This window comes from Gracilinanus agilis, chromosome 1 (genome assembly GCF_016433145.1).
Source record: "Gracilinanus agilis isolate LMUSP501 chromosome 1, AgileGrace, whole genome shotgun sequence".
NCBI classification, from domain to species: Eukaryota; Metazoa; Chordata; class Mammalia; order Didelphimorphia; family Didelphidae; genus Gracilinanus; species Gracilinanus agilis.
In genome coordinates, this window is record NC_058130.1 from 343558159 (window position 1) to 343576522 (window position 18364).

General features: G+C 32.7%; 1 protein-coding gene across 2 annotated transcripts in view; it reads right to left on the minus strand.

The window, feature by feature from the left end:
- Positions 1-18364, minus strand: part of AP3B1 (adaptor related protein complex 3 subunit beta 1) — a 370907-nt gene that overhangs the window by 199857 nt on the left and 152686 nt on the right. For both annotated transcript variants that reach the window (XM_044663208.1, XM_044663200.1), the window contains exon 7: positions 14391-14573. In XM_044663208.1, the coding sequence (XP_044519143.1) occupies positions 14391-14573 (183 nt within the window). The remainder of the gene's footprint in view (positions 1-14390; positions 14574-18364) is intronic.

Sequence of the window (18364 nt, forward strand, 5' to 3'; positions counted from 1 at the left end):
GGGGGGGGGGGGGGGGGGGGGGGGGGGGGGGGTGGCACGCGGGGCAGCTGGGTAGCTCAGTGGATTGAGTCAGGCCTAGACGGGAGGTCCTAGGTTCAAATCCAGCCTTAGACACTTCCCACCTGTGTAACCCTGGGCAAGTCACTTGACCCCCATTGCCCACCCTTACCACTCCTTTCACCAAGGAGCCAAAACACCGAAGTTATGGGTTTAAAAAAAAAAAAAATAAAAAGACAATGGAAAGGAGGCAGCTAAGTGGCTCAAGGGAGCCAAGCCTAGAGATGGAAGTCCTAGGTTTAAATCAGGACTCAGATAAGACTTACTAGATGTGTGGCCCTGGTCAAGTCACTTAACCCTCATTACCTAGCTCTTATCACTCTTCTGCCTTGGTTTCTGTATTAGTATCAAAACACGGTATTAATTCTAAGACGAAAAGAAGAATTTTTAAAAAGTTAATGGAAAGACACATAATGAATATGACAGCCATATTGCCAATGCTGACTGAGGCATTAACAACATAAAAGGGCATTGTCAGTGACAGTTTTTATCAGAAAAGGAGATAGATAAAAATGAAAAATGACATAGCACAGAAGAAAGATTCTGACAATTCTATAAAGGATTTATGGAAAGACGCAAATGAAGATGAGAAAAGGTTATTTCTGTTTTAGAGTATAAAATTGATCAACTCATGGGTTCTTAAAAGCTTAAAGTAATTGTTCTCAGGAAGATAAAAAATGATCAATATAAATCAATGCTTTTGTGTAATTTCCATTTGAATTTTTTTCTTAAAAATACTAGCTATTCTATCTCATTACTATATGCCTCAACTAAGGTGGCTCCAGACATGAAATTACCTTCTTTTTATTCTTTCTCTGTTTTTCACTTATAATGCATTTTATTACTGCTTCACGTTACTTAACAACTTAAATTCATTATATATCTTAAAATATCTAAGAAAATTCTTGACCAGCAATCACTTGTCAAGAGAGGAGATAGGTTAACCAGGTAGTCTGACAAATAGTTGTCATGGGGATTAATTATGTGAAATACATATAAGGATAGGAGTACCAAAAAGAGCAAGTGAATACGATCACAAAGCTGCTAAGGATTCAGGGGGAAAAAACTCCAAAATCACAAGATTAGAAAAGGCCAAATAATGCCATAATTTTCAGAAGAGGTAAGGAAGTGAAGCCTACAAAGCACTGACTAGAGACCTTGACTTCAATTCTTAACTAATCCACATCAAATTTTTCATCTGTGGACTTATTTTTTAACCAAAAAAATTTCCCATGCTTCCATATAATTATCATACCACTTTTTGGCAAAATACGTAACAAACAGTTATTAAATTAAATATTTTTTTAAAATAAACTTGTTTTCTATTGATATAAAGATATTTGAAAGATATGTACATGCAATTAATGTAATATTCAGTCTTCAGAAGGCATCTTTATTTATTAAATTGATTTCTGCTACACATTTTGTTGGAATTAAAGATAAAAATGGCAATACATGAGTATGCATGAGGACATACAAAAGTGCAGAAACCTCTACACAGCTTTGGATCTTTTGGAATACGTGTTGAGATCTGCTATTCCAAAATATAATAAAGGGTTGGTTAATGAACATCCAGAAAAGGAAGTGAGGAAACATGCATAGCCTCATTTCTTTCTTTTTTCTTAATAGGGCTGCTGGAATTTGTAGATAAGTAAAATATTCTAGACATTGTTTTTCTCTATAACAACAAAGCATTTGACACAATCTTGGACACTATCCTTGTGAACAAGACCACGTAATGCAGATTAAATGATGATCCAGTTTATTGGATGCACAATGTGATCTAAATGACCAGACTCAAAGAGTAATGCCTTTATATCAACTTGTAAAGAAATCAGTAGTCAAATCCTCCTAAACCATATGCAGTTAAACATTTATAGCAGTGTCTTGGATAAAAAGAAAGATAGATGATATGCTTAACAAATATATACATGAAGAGATAGCTGTATGTGTGCATGTATCTGTTTAGGTATGTTTTAATTGGACAACAAAATTGGACTACAAAAGAGCCTTAAGAGGATAGAAAGATGAGATAAATCTAACAAAACTAAATTTTAAAACAAATAATAACTGAAATTTAAATACATTCCTAAGGTTTACAAGACATTTTTTATACATCACCTCATTTGTTCCTCACAGTGGCATAGCAGTAGGTACACCAGCATTATTTGTTGTCATTTTAAAGATGAAGACACAAGCAATGAGATATTCAGTGGCTTACTTGTCCACAGTTATAAAGTTGTTAAGTCCAAAAGGCAATATCTGAAATTAGTTAAAAGCTGAAGACAAGAACTTTTCCCTGTATATAACATTACCTTCAAAGAATGGAAAATCCTACACATCAATTTTAAAATATGACTTTATAAATACAAGAAGGGGATGAAGAGTTGTGACTAGCGTTCATTTAGAAAAATGTAAGGGCATTAATAAATTGAAAGCTCATGGCTGGCAAACTTATTGGGGAATCCCAAGAATGGTAAATCACTTGAGGTGGGAATTATGAGCTATAGAATTGCTAATATCAACTGGAGTCAGCAAATAGGCTAGCTGAGAGACACCAAGCTATCTATGGAAAGGCAAATGGGACTGTGTGAGAAGAATGGAGTAAGTGAAAATTAAGGCAGCTAAATGGTGCAGTGGATAGAGTACAAAGCGTATAGTTAGAAAGACTTGAGTTCCAACAGGGCCTCAAACATCACTAGCTGTGTGACCCTGCACAAGTCACTTAACCCTGTTTGTCTCATCTGTAAAATGAGGTAGAGGCTTCTGGGTTAAGATGGTGGCAGAGTAAAAATCAGCTGCTTAACCTCTCCTAACCCACACGTATAGGACTCCTCAAGGGAATATAAAAACAAATCCAGACGAATTAAGGGACCCCACAACAGGGAGCAACATTAAAGGTATGTGGAATCAGGGCATTTCCATGCTATAAGAGGGAGAATAAGCTCTCACTAAAACACGAGCTGAGCAACCACCTCCCAAACCCCACACCACCTACAGGGCCAAAGCCAGCTCACAAGAGCTAGAGCAAGTTTGGGGCATCCATTAAGTCCTTGACGGCTACCTGGCATCACCAGGGACTGCTCCTGAGAGCAGCAAAACTTAAGACCCCAAGAGGCTAAAGAACACATAGACTTTGAGCACAGACCTTGAGCTCAGGAGCGGTCACAACTGCAGTCACGGATCCTGAGTGCAGGCTCAGACCTTGGGTGGGGACCCAGTGCAGAGGGGTGTACTACTGTGGAAGCAGCTCCCTGAGATTGTTAAAGGAGCTTCGGGCAGAGGAACAAACAAGGGGACTACCAGGAGGCTTGACCCTGAGAACAACTAGACATGAGACCTCAGGAGCCCAAAGAGCGCAGACAGACCCTGGGCTTGAGGATAAAGCTGAGGAGGGTGCTGGGCTAACAATGGTTAGCCAGAGACAAGAACCCCAGAAGAGAAAGATAAAGAAGAAATATTTAGCATTTGACAACTTTTACAAAGAAAAAATCCAGACAACAGAGCAAACAGCAGAGGAGAACAAAGAAGTAATCACACCCAAACCTTGCCAAAAAAAAAAAAAAAAAAAAAACTGGTCACAAGCTCTTGAAGAGTTCAAATCTGAGATTATGAGAAAGATTGAAGGGATCTGGGAAGAAAATAACGGCTTAAAAGGCAGAATTTCTCAATTAGAAAGTGGGGCTCAGAAATCAAATGAATTGATAAGCAAATTGAAGACCAGAAATGACCAGCTGGAAGACTCGAAGAACCAAATAGACCAGATTGAAAAGGAAAACCAAAAGATTATAGCCGAAAACCAGTATCTAAAGGCTAGAATTGGGCAATTCAAAAAAGATGCCCCCAAATCAAAACAATTGACAAGCAAATTGGAGACCAAAATCAAACAGCAGGAAAACAGGATAGACCAAATCAAAAAGGAAAATCAAAAGCTTATACCAGATAACCAGTCTCTAAAGACAAGAATTGGGCAAGGAGAAGCCAATGATCTCTCAAGACAACAAGAAGAAATAAAGCAAAGCCAAAAGACTGATAAAATAGAAGGAAACATGAAATATCTCACTGAGAAATTGACAGATCAAGAAAACAGGTCTAGAAGAGACAATCTGAGAATCATTGGTCTTTCTGAAAAAGCAGAAATTAATAGAAATTTGGACTCCATACTAAAGGAAATTATTCAGCAAAATTGCCCTTAAGTTCTACAACAAGAGGGCAATATAGATAATGAAAGGATCCATAGATCACCCTCTACACTAAACCCTGAAAAGACAACCCCCAAGAATATAATAGCCAAATTCAAGAGCTTCCAAGTAAAAGAAAAAATTTTACAAGAAGCCAGAAAGAGACAATTCAGATATCAAGGAGCAACAATCAGGATCACACAGGATCTGGCAGCCTCCACACTAAAAGACTGCAAGGCTTGGAATATGATATTCAGAAAGGCAAGAAAACTGGATCTACAACCAAGGATCACCTACCCATCAAAACTGACTATATATTTCCAGGGGAAAGTATGGGCATTGAACAAGATAGAAGATTTCCAAGTATTTGCACAGAAAAGACCAAGACTAAGTGGAAAGTTCACTATCAAAACACAAAAGTCAAGAGAAACATGAAAAGGTAAATGAGAAACAGAGGGGAAAGAAAGAAAACTCTTCTTTTTAAATTTGCCTCTTTAAGTGCATGTAACCATGGAAAATTTTTCTAAAAAAATTAAATAAAAAAGAAAGTAAAAAAATAATTTTTCATAAATACTGCCACCCAAGATGACCAAATACTCCAAGCAGTGTTGTTTATTGTTGCTTTTGCAGGCAAAATTTAAAAAAGAGGTACTACCAATGCCTTTCTCTGTCTGAGGCAGAGATCTTAAAATGAAGCCCATAAATTTTTTTTAAAGTATCTTCTATTTACTATAATGTTTCCTTCCTAATACCATGTTATTTTATTTTATATATTTAAAAACATTATGATGAGAAAGCATCCATGGGCTTTGCCAGACTGCTGAATGAGACCACGATAGAAAAGAAGTTAACTCCTAAGTAGCTATGAGCTCGTTCTTCTGTTTAGATGGAATTTGTGTGTTCCTGATTTCTTTTTGATGAGGATTTAAAGAATGACCCCTACAGTAGAACAAGTATCCAACACACAGGGCATAGATCTCACATTTAGAGTTCTAACATTCAAATGAAAAATGATAAAATAAAAATACTTGGTCCTATAACTATACTAGTGGGAGACCTGAACTTTCCTCTATCAGATCTAGATAAATGAAAACAAAAAATAAATAAGAAAGAGGTAAGAGATGTGAATGAAATCTTAGAAAAATTAGAGTTAATAGATATGAGAAGAATAAATAGGGGAAAAAAGGAATATACCTTCTTTTCAGCAGCACATGGTACATTCACAAATATTGACCATGTACTAAGGTTTAAAAACATGGCAAATAAGTGCAAAAAAGCAGAAAAAATGAATGCAACCTTTTAAGATCATAATGCAATAAAATAATAATTTTTAAGGGTACATGGAGAGGCAAATCAAAAAATTAATTAGAAATTAAAAAATATGATTCTCCAAAATGGTTGGTTAAAGAATAGAGACAATAATTTCATTGAAGAGAATGACAATGAGGAGACATATCAAAATCTATGGGATGCAACCAAAGCATGACTCAGGGGAAAATTTATATTCTCAAATGCATATATTAACAAATCAGAGAGGGAAGAGGTCAATGAAGAGAACAAATTAAAAATCCCCAGATTAAAACTAAATTAGAAATCATACAAATTAAAGGAGAAATTAATAAAACTGAAAGTGAAAAAACTATTGAATTAATAAATAAGACTAGAAGCTGATACTTTGAAACAAAAAACAAATAAAACAGATAAAGAACTGGTTAATCTAATTTTAAAAAGGAAAGAAGAAAACCAAATTAACAGTATCAAAGATACTGGCTTGAGAAAGAATTGGAGTTTGAAGCAGAGATGAGTGTCAATTTCAAATGCTGACAGTTTTTAATTGCTTTTTGGGGGATAGTTACTCTCTCTCTGGGAGTGGCAGTTGGTCTCTGGCAGTTGGCAGAGTCACACACAGGGACTGTGTCTCTTAGGACTAGAGGAGTTAACATCTTTGCCTCTCTTTGTCTGAGGAAAAGACCTGAAGGAGCTTAGTGTTTTCTTTTTCCAACTTGGGAAATACTATTGACTATCTATTGCGGTTTTTATAGATTGATTTAACTCTGAGAAGACCAAAGAAAACCTTGGTCTTTGGTTTGGACTCTGTTGTGAGGAGGATTACTTAGTTATTAGTTAGGAGACCTAACAGGCAGGGCTGGAGAATTCCTGCTTCCCCATTCCATTTGGACTCAACCAGCTAGCCTTTGTTATTTTTATTTAAAACAGTAAAAATTTGGCTTAGATCAGGAAGAATTAGTGCAGCCTGTGAAACACAGGAGAAGTGGTTTCTTGGGGAAGCAGGGAGTTTTATTTGGGTGGAGTTAGAATCCCTTATAGTTAGAAATCCTTTTTATCCGTATAAATTTCAAATAATAATTTATTTTTTCTATAACAAGAGTCTCTTTAGCATACTTATGCCTGGCCCTGAAGAAAAGTTCATTTATGAGCTTCACTTCACTTTATTACTGAAGATACTTTTGATTACATCTATCAAAAGTCTCTGAACAGGGGGCAGCTGGGTAACTCAGTGGATTGAGAGGCAGGCCTAGAAACGAGGTTCAAAGCTGACTTAAGAAACTTCCTAGCTGTGTGACCCTGGGCAAGTCACTTAATCCCCCATTGCCTAGCTCTTACCATTCTTCTGCCTTGGAGCCAATACACAGTATTGACTCCAAGACGGCAGGTAAGGGTTTTAAAAAAAAAAGTCTGAATAGTTCTGAACCTTTATTTGCATAGTTTTTGTCACTTATCTTTACAGTCTCCCTTTTTATTTTTATATTATTTCAGTGGATTGAGAGCCAGGCCTAGAGATGGGAGGTCATAGGTTCAAATCTGGCCTAAGACACTTCCTAGCTGTGTGACCCTGAGCAAGTCACTTAACCCCAACTCCCACCCTCAGCCTAGCCCTTATTGTTCTTCTGCCTTGGAACCAATATACAGTATTGAATATATGACAGAATTTGAGGGTTTAAAAAAAATAAAAAAGTTTTAAAATGTTGCAAACTATGGAATTAAGGATTGGAAAAGGAATTAATAGCTTAGCACAAATAGCACAAAACCTTGTCCAAGCAACAAACTTCCTAAAATTTAGAAGGGACTAAAAAGAAATCAAAGAATCCATGAGACAATTGAAACTATTAAAACGAAGTCAAAATGCTTTAAAAAAAAAAAAGACTAATATGTAAGGCATCTCAGGAAAAAAAATGATCTAGAAAATCGATCAAGAATTAAAAAAAAATTAGGGGAAAGGGAAAGATCCTGGACATCATATTTCAAGAACTCTTAAAAAATATTGACCAAACCTCTCAGAACCAAAGAGTAAAGTGGCAACAGAAAGAATTCATTGGTTATCTCTTGAAATTCCAAAGAAAAACTCCCAAGAACATCATGACCAAAATACAGAGCTCTAGGGCAAGGAAAATTTTTCGACAATTTAATGGCCATCCCTATGAAGGAAGAGCTTAGAATATGATATTCCAGAAGGCAAAGGATATGAACTTATAGCCAAGAATAATTTACCTAACAAAACTGAGTATAATACTACAGTGGAGAAAAAAATGAACATTTAATGAAACAGGATTCAAAGAGAGAGTACTTTTTTGCTTAACTGAATTTCTGAATATAAAAAAGAATGAACAAAAATATTCATAGCATTTTTTTAAATGGCAAAGAATGAGAATCTGAGATGGCGCCCATAAACTGGGGAATGGATGAAAAAGTTACAGTTTATTTGGTATTTTTAATCTTTCAAACAAAAGTCCTTGGTAAAATTTTCCCAAGAAGTATTCCTATTTTTTTTATTTTGAACTTAACATTAAATAAAATAGGCATTAATACCCATATTATAGATATATGGCAGAACCAAAAAATATAGCTGGAAATATTTATTTAAAAGCTTTGTTGTGTTTAATTTAATAAATTCAGCATGTAACTCTCAAAGCTGTCTTCATCTGTGATTCCCTCTTCTATTCCTTCTGTTCTTTTCTATTACTTTTCTTAAAACTGCTTAAATTACCCTTTTTCCTCCTCATCCTCCTCCTTCTTCTTCACTAATCTATCTCTAGCTTTTGCCTTCTTCTGACCCCCAAGACTGAGATGAGAAAATATCCTTCTTAACAAATATAAATAGCCAAACAAAACAAATTCCCACATTGGCCATGTGTAAAAATGTCTTTGTTCTTTGGCACCTTGAGCCCAGTATCCCTCTGTCAAACAGTGGGCAGCACATATCCTCATTTGTTCTCTGGAACCATTGTTGGTCCCATTATGACAAGAATTCTTAAATCTTGCAATTCTGTTTTTCTTTACCTTGTTTCTGTGTAAATTATCTTGAGACAACTCATTTTATTTTGTATCAATTCACACAAATCTTTTCAAGTTTCTCTGAAACATTCCCTTTATTCATTTCTGACCACTCAGCAATATTCTGTGTCATTCATATGCCACAATTTGTTCAGCTATTCCATAATTGTTGGGTACCCTTTTAAATTTCTAGTTCTGATCTATTAAAAAAAGTTGCTATTTTTTTTCAGAAGGCTCTTTTTCCTATGCATTTTCCTACTTTGTTTAAATCTACATTGACATTTTATACCCTAACTTTAGAAATTCTCTCTGCAATAGTACAAATGGTCATCTTAAAACACCATGAATTGTCATTATTCATAATAATCACAATTCTATTGCTCATAATCCCCACTACTAAGACTCTTCACTAGTCTGCATTAGTCTTTTTTAAATTTTCAGACTCTTCAGGGATACCTTTAATTCGACTCTTTATTAAATTAACTTCAATAGATTAAAAAAATGTAAATATTTATTTAACCACAACTATGCATATGAACTTGAAATTTTGAAGTGTTTCAACAATGAGTTATGTTTTTCTTAGCTACTAAAAAACTTAGAACTAGTAACACACTTAAGTCTTCTCATTTTAAAAATGCATTTTAATGTATATTTTATATTGAAAAATAATTATCTTAAAAAACATATCTTTCAAAGTATTTCAAACTTATTACAAAACACTATCCGCTATATAAGAAAACTTTCTAGAACTATATGATTACTAGACTTGGAAAAAAAAGTTGAGATTACAATTATGTCATACTTATAATGACTAAATTTTCCAAAACAAAAACATCTAGATCTGACAAAAGGTACTTTTCTTGCAATGATCCATTAAAAAGCAATTTTCTAAAAATTGGGACTGTCCTAGAAGTTTGAATATATACAATTGCTCTAGTCACATTATGCAGAAAAGTTATATAGTTGATATTACCAGGAATAAAGTTCAGTAATGTATAATCAAACGTTAACTATGGAGAGATCAAGCTCTCAGAGGTAAATGAAGTCTTATGAATTCTTTTTACTTCAATTCCATTTAAAAAATACAGTAGATAGAATTAATCATTGATAAGTTGAGTCCATTAGTAATACTTTAAAAAAGTCAAAAATTCACAAGACAAAAATACATTTAGCAAGTACAAAAAGTCAAAGTTGGACCTTGATGAATGCCATTAGAAGATCACAAAAGAAAAAGAAGAGTTCTAAAATTTAATTTTTTCATATTCATTATATTCATTTATTAGGTTGCTTTATTCTAGCAACCAAAAAAAAAAGTTTTATCTTAGCAGTTTAAGTTCTGTCCCAAACTCATTTCTTTGCCCCTCTTAAATTTATACAAAGGCAATGGTATCTAACTAAACAATTTTTAAGTCCTTGGGAATTATTTAAACTTGACCCAGAAAAAAACTTGCATATATTGTCCAAAGAGTAAGGTAAATTTAAGAAAATAAAAATGCAAATATGCATTTTAGCAGACTCTTGAATTTATTAACCTAAAAGGTTTAATTTCCATTTTCCTGCATCAGCTTTATTTATAAAATGTCGTGCCCTATAAATATGCTGTTATTTTCTATAGTCAAGCACCCTCTTAACAAATCTTCTCATTAATATGTAAATTTAAAGTCAATCGGTCTTCTCCCTGACAGCGCCATGAATTCCTAGTGCACTGTATAATCGGCTTTGACTTGGCATCCACTATTTATCATCAAAGATGTCAGTTAGAAAAATTATGGAAAATGCTCTGCAATTGATATGACTGCAATCTACTTTGTCAACACTTAATTGTTCCTCAAATCATACATTTACATATAAACAGCCTAAATACTGATCTATAATGATGCAAATAAAGTAAATTAAAAATCTCTTCTGCTGCTAAAGATGCCTAGTTGTATATGATATGTTCATTTAAGAAGTTATTGACAAAGGCACACATATCAGCTCATCTCGAAAAGTATTTCTACTAATTTTCAATTCCCCAAAATAATCAGTTTTGTCTACAAGAATATAAACACAAACAATGTTAAACTAATTCACTATAAATATTGGTAAAGTAGATTACTATTTGGTGATTTCAATGACTAAAAATTCAATCTAATTTTAGGCAGAACAAAAAGTCAACAGCTGGTAGATTTCAAATAAAATTTAGCCACAAAGGTTGAATAGGATATTAAAGGGGGGTGATAGGCTTTAAAAAAAAAAAAAAGATACTGCAAATGGAGCAATGGAAAAATGATCAGGCTAACAAGTCAGAAGATGTAGGTCCTTATTCTCGTTCTACCACTTACTATCTTTGTGACCTTGAGCAAGTCACAAGTTCCTTGAAGTCCCATTTTCCTCTTCCATAATGATATATCACCAGCAGCCCTTTCTACTTTATTGATGGCAACTGGGTATGAGGATCATGAAATAATCTCTCAGAACTGATTAATGTCCATATATGAAGTGAAACGATTGTTTTTTCACAGTTCCATTCCCAGTTTATAAATGTTGTCAGTTTCTACTTTTATTCAACTTCATACTCAATATTTTATTTTTAAGCAAATTGTGTTATTGATTTAAAAAATAAATGTTAATGGCTGTTTAAAATGTAAATTAATCATCAATTTTGTATTTTGCCTTTTTGGGGGGGCTATACTGTTTTTTAATTTAGTAAGTATTCAAATCAATGTTTACATAATGTCCATAAAAGACTTTAATATTTATGTGTATATTTGAAATACACATATAAAAAGAGGTACATGTGTATATAAGTGTGAAAAATATATAAAATATATTTCTTGTGTGTGTGTGTGTTGTGTTGTGTATGTATGCATGCACCTATATGAAAAAGTGATTTAAAATTTAAGAAATCTTTCACTTTTCTGACTTTATGAAAATTCCTGGGTTTCAGAGTTGTCACAAATGGATATTATTCTGCACTTGTGAAAAACAAAACTCTGCGGGGCTCCTCCTGTGACAATGACTTATTGTAATGCACTCTCATGCATAAAGCTAGCCTTACCACCTAGAGCACTGAAATACCTTATATAATATTAAAAGCAGAACCTGAAAGATGAAGATGAATCCTAGCTGCTATCAAGTTCCTTCCAGGCTTAGTGCAGCTCTAACTATAAGATAGTGATGGGTAAAAATATTTCAATCACTTGAAATTGACTATAAACAAACCCTAGGAAACAAGGCCAATCTGTCCTAGGAAGCTCCCCAGACTATCAATGTCTCAACTCAACAGCCTCCTTCTGTATTTAGGTGATCAGAGAAGAGAAAACATGATGAGCTGCTAAGGCCTGGGGCAGAGCATATGAAAGAGCAATGATCAGAGACACGAGGGGGAAAATAACCATGTGCTCAGTGGATAACCCACTTTAAAGGCTTTCTTATGATCTGTGGCCATGTAGGCCTTTAAAACAGATCACATTCATAGAGTTCATAGGCATACATTTACACACTCTGCAGTGACGTTCTTAGCAGATGAAGACAGAAGTTTGGTAGTGTAAGGTCTGTCAGGTTTATGAAGTTACTATATGAGACTATAATAAGGATCCTCAGTATTTGGACAGATCACTGTCTGGAATCAGGATGACCTGAATTCATATCCAGCCTCAGACACTAACTGTGTAACTCTAGGAAAGTCACTTAACATATTTGTCTCAGGTTCCTAATAGGGGAAAATAATAGCACCTACCTCCCAGGGTTGAAAGGATCAAATGAAATAATAATTGTAGTGTTTTGCACAGTGATTACATTATAGTAAACACTATTAAACACAAGCAATTATCATAACTTCCCAATGTTTAAATTTTGGTTTCCTAATACTATGCCACAAAACTGCTTAATGTTTTCTTTTTTGTACTTTTTATAAGACTGAATAATGAGAACAGAACTTCCTTTAATTTTCTTGCCCCTCCCCTAATTTTGACCTTTACCAGATGAATATACGAATAAACAAGTAAAAATAAATAAAATTTACTACAATTATGTCATATACTAATGTAATTTATTTGGGTACATAATTTCTTAAAGTAATGTCGAAAAAGGCATTTTGCATAGCATTATGCATTTATGATAGTAAATAAATATCATTTAATGGAGACAATGCTTGTAGAATTAATTCAGGATTTTTTAAGGACAGTTTTACATTGGGAACTAGACAGAGTATACCCACCATTAATTACCACTGATGGTAAATCACTGAACCCAAGCATAAAAATACTTAGTACTCAAGCACTAAACATATTTTCTTTAACCATTTAGAAAATAATTTTTTTAAGTTGTCATATGTATCAATGGTCTGATGAACCATTTTTAGTATATGAGCTTACAGTCTTATTTCACTCTCCAGTAGAAATTCCATCAACATGAAATGAACAACTTCATGAAATATACATATATATTTTTAAATATACATATTCTTATGCATTATCTCATTCTATCAAACAAAACAATATATGTAAATGTTTTGGAGCCCCTTAAAATATCATATAAATATTGGTTATTTTCATTTAGCAATCATCACTAAATCAAGACCATTAATGTCTTTCTAAAAATTGTTTCTCCAATGTTTTATTTTTCCCCAAATAACATGTAAAACAATTTTTGGTTTTTGTTTTTAACATTTTAAGCTTCAAATTCTCTCTCCCCCTCCCTACCCTTTATTCTCTTTGAGAGGATAAGCAATTTGATAATAGTTATATATGAAAAGTATTAATGTCTTAATTGCTGCAAATTACCCTTGATATACAAATAGGTTTAAATGACAAACATTCTAGATATCACTTCAGATTTTAAATTATACTTTGATACATCATAAGACCCATGATTTCAATAGTGTAGATATACCGTCCACCAATGATGATTATTTCATTCAACTTTGAAGGAAAAGGTTCTTGAGTTGCTATAGCAAAAAAACACAAAACTTCTTGCTTGGTGAACAATATACCTAATACCATTAAGCAATTGAGTATCCATTGTATTCACAGATTTCTGCTTTTTAAAAAAAAGATATTTAATTTTATGGCCATATCTTTTAACTAAAGCATAAGAAAATAACATACTTCTTTAGTAACTTTTAACTTAGTTTTTAAAAAGTAATTAAAATAGTTATGTATTAAAACAGTCACCTTCTACTGCAAAGTGTCTTAAAGCAGTGCTAGAAATATCTGGTTAATGTAGCAATAAAGCCAACAAATGGTTTTCAACTAATCTCTATATCAACAAGGTAAACTAACTTAACTCTTCATTAACATATTAAGTCATCCATTTTTGGTAAATCATACCAGCTAAAAACCTATGATTTTTTCAAAGTGAATAAACATATCAAGAAACTTCAGAAAACCCAGTAAGCTTCAATCAAACGAGTTAACCAATGGAAAGTGTTTTACAAACTTTAAAGGATTAAAAAACTATTATTATTCAAAAATATTCTCTAAAACTATCTTTAAAATTTAATCTTATAGCTTTAAGTTATTTTTAATAGAATAATAATAATATGTGCTACTGGCAAGTATTTGGCTTAGTTGAGATTTGGAAATAGCAAAGTCATGATTACCTTAAAATGTACTGTTTGGTAATGTTTTTGGAGATAATGCATAATGCTACCCAACAGTGACATTTCATGAGGCACCAAACTAGAACTGTAGGTACTGTAAAATTATTAATTAAATGAATGGATGAAAAATGAGTTTTTAAACTACCAACATAATTTCTGGGTTTTCTTGTTTAGACATATTTTAATAGATTCATTTTTGGATACTCCTTTTCAAACTAAGACATCATTATCCTCCTGAAATATTTTCCAAGCTGACAGATATGTTCAGCACTTACCTCTTTCCAAGGACTCACAAACTGTGTACGTGCATATCGAGTTAGCATGTGGATTATGACAACTTGTCCCCACTCTTCAACATCAACTAGCAAATTACACAGCTTGCGGTAGTTTCTGTGAATCAGATCTATTCTATCCGGGCATACTTCTTCAAAAGCCATCACAACACTCCCAGCTACCAGCTAGAAAAGAAAAAAGTATTAAAACAGTAAGATATACTTTGCTCAATGATTTTCAAAACAAAATGTTAATGTTCTGGCAATCTTGCAAAACTAAATGACATAGAGGTGAAAAAACTGACTGTTTAAACAAAGATTCAACAGCACAAGGAATATCCTTATTATCTGATTTATGTCTAGAAACATAACACTCTCCTAAGACACAAAGCTTAAAAATTTGAAATTAGGGGTTTCTGAGTTTCAGTTAAACTTCTTTCTTCTAACTGGATCATATCAGGATAAAATATAACTCAACTTTACTATTTTTTAAAGTTAATATAGCCTCAAATACATAATGAATAAATAATGTTCCATGCAAATGAAATAAATCAAAATATTAAACAAGGTCCAAATTTTTTTTAACTTAAAATGAGAGGTAAACATCAGTTATTCAGTTAACTTAAAAAAAATCTGGTACATTCTTATAAAGAAACCTGTTCGATATTTAAATAAAGTTTTGTGCATATAATTTCTTCACGAAGAAAAATCTGCTTAAAATGTTAGCAAAATTTCATGAAAATTAACAATGAAAAATTAGTTGAAAAGGTATACTGGCCCCCCCAAAAGTGTTATTTTTAAAAAATAAATTATCAACAAACAAGAAGTACTCAATATATTTTTTAAAATACTCTTCTTTCATTCCTAATTGGTTTAATTAATATTTTTTCTGTCAAGTTCCATGTCATGTAGAATATCTAACATCATGAGACAACTATATGAACCTCTGATATGTATGCAGTTAGCAAGCAATGTGATACAGCTTTCTAGTAGCAAATTAATGCCATATTCTTTCTGAACACTGGGGATTCTTCATTTCAACATCTAAAATTTCCCCAATGACTTAAAGTAAGCAATTAAATAGAAATACAATTTACTGAAATGGCACTTTTTGAAAAATATTAAATACAATGATATTCATATTTTTCATGTTTTTCCCTGTATCTGGCTGACATTTGGTTTATTAATATGCACCCAACAATACAATCGAAAGAAAACAGCTCAGAATATGGACTTGCTATTATGCTAAACAAGTTTCAAGTCCTATGGGGATTTTATGAATTACCAATCAGTATAAACGTGAAGTCGCATTTATTGACTCCAGCCCTGCCCATGTACTGGTACCTGCTGGTCCCAGCATGTATGCAACTCATTCCAGAAAGCAAAGAATTGATTATTTGTGAGAACTAAATCAAAATGTATTATGCTTATGATAATTTTCCATTTTCTGTTGATGTGGAAAGTTGTTTATATTTTAAACATTTCTTTTTTATATCTACTACATTAACTCTTCCTTCAAAACAGAAATTAAAAGTTAGGTAACTATCATGTTTCAACAGATAAAATTTAGTATGTCTTAAACATCTCTTAAAATCACTAAACACTGTCTATAGTATGTACCAACAGGAAAATTTGAGCTCTTCTGAAACTGTCTATATATCTATAAGATTTGTCTGTACTATCTATAAGATTCTTTATAAGAATATATATATACTTTGTATATTCAAATATATTTGGGAAGGTAAATTTACAGATAAATAATAATTAGCTTTAAAGGAATCCTTAAATTTCAGATGAAATATAAGATCATTAAATAAGTAAACAATGAATGAATGAATGAATCATAAATCCATAAGTAATTTTTACTTAGCCTCAAGTAAAATTAATAGATCTTTTATATTACACAACAATTAAAAGTAAAACAACATGCGAACTTGACTACCATGTGACATTCAATTTGAACTAAGAAAATAGTCCATTAAACTTTAAAGAAATCAATTAAGAAAACATTATTAGGAAAAGCTAAGAAGAAGGTAAAAAAAGCTGAGGTTTTTTTTTAACCTGACAAGGAAAAATGGAAAATTAGATAATTTTAGAAGATATAACTGACCATTCTATAGAATTTACTATATTTTTGTCTTAATGGTTTGAGCCTATATCTAAATATTGGCAAAACATTTGATAATTGAAGTTTATTAAATGCTCAATATTCCATAAAACACTTAAGATTAAAACAAAATGATCCACTCAGATTTTAAAACCAAAAAATATTGGTTTGCAAAATACAGTCATTTAATTTCCATCTCACTGTGTCAATAGTAGCTTTTTTGTATAAGGGGGAAAATAAATCACTGCAACAAAACTAGCAATGAGCTCATCAAATTCAAATGCAGCTTTCCATTTATGTATTTTTTATATTAAAGCAATAAACATGGTTCATTTGTCTTCCACTGGTTGCCACGTTTTTCTGTGCTGTTGCTATGAACTTCAGCCATTAGCTGCGCTCCAAGGTAAACTACATGAACCATCAACAAAAGTGACACCCAATCTATGGAGTTCATATTTTCTCTAGATTATCTATGCTAGTTGACAAGCTGGTAATGAAAAAAATCACACTAAGCAAATGGTTCCTCTAATAACAATAAATTTTCTATAAAATTATGAAGGGTACAAAACGTTTCCTTGCATCTATTTTGTCATGAATTCTAATTAACGCTGCAAAAACCTGAGAGTGCTGGGTCATCACTAGAAGTGGATCAAGGTTTGATTGATAATATGGTGTAAGTTGGCCAAAGCTGCCAAGATTTCCTTCTTTTAAATTAATGGCCAACCCACCTGCCCTAATCATACAGCCCAAATGATATTCCCCTTCTTATTTCAATTTTCTGGAGGCATGGAAAATAAGAAATATCAGTCATTTATCTTCTAATAGCTGGATAATAGATCTATCACAATAAAACATCTGCACAAACTAAGGTTTGTCCCCCCCAACAGTGGAGCTTTTTACCAACATTAAATCTGTAACAAAAATCATGTCCTACTGACATACTTTAGCTAAAAACTTAACATGTTCATTAAATATCTCTAATATTGCTAAAATGAAGGACGTTTGAAACAAAATCTGACCCCACTCCCTAATAGATATTAGTGTCTTTAAAGTAATTGGATTAGTAAGAATCAAGGTTTTCTACAATTACAGACAACAAAAACTTTCTACTCCAAACTCATTAGAAGTAAATGAAAGTATATGATAAATATGAAAAAAAAACAATAGAGAAATGTGAAAAGACTTAAATGAACTGATCCAGCACAAAGAGAAGAATTTACATGATGATGGCAATTACTTAAAGGAAAATAACAATTAAAGATGACAAAACACTGACTTCAGAATAATGATGACATGTATCTTCTCATCAAATAGGCAGTGCATAAGAGGTCCAGAAATTAAAATACATTGTCATGAGTGGCCAATACATTGATTTGCTTTGCTTACAACACTTACTCATTAAAAAGTAAGGTTGAAAAGGAGGTTAAGATTAAGAACTTCTCTACAGAATAGATGATTATCGAGATCTTTCATTAGATAAATACATCCCTTGTTTTGATCATTCTTTACCATCTTTTTTTCTTTATTTTTTCGAATGTCACCCCAAACATCAAAGTGCAAAAGTAGCTCATGCCGGCTCTTTATTCTTAACTGGGACTAACCACTGTAGCCCATCATTTAGAGTATCTGAAAAAACAGGTTGCTCCACGAGATGTTATTGTAGCTATACTCTTCTACTCTTGTCCACAGTTAATAAGATCTTACCAAGTAACTAGTGAACTATTTCCTACTACCCAAAAGGAGTACTTGAAAATAAGCAAAACTATTCATGGAATTCTTTTTAATGCTCTCAGTATTCTCTTAAGCACAGCACAAAATCCCAGGCATTCATTAAGAGGCACACAACCTTTGCTTGAAATTTCTGAAAACA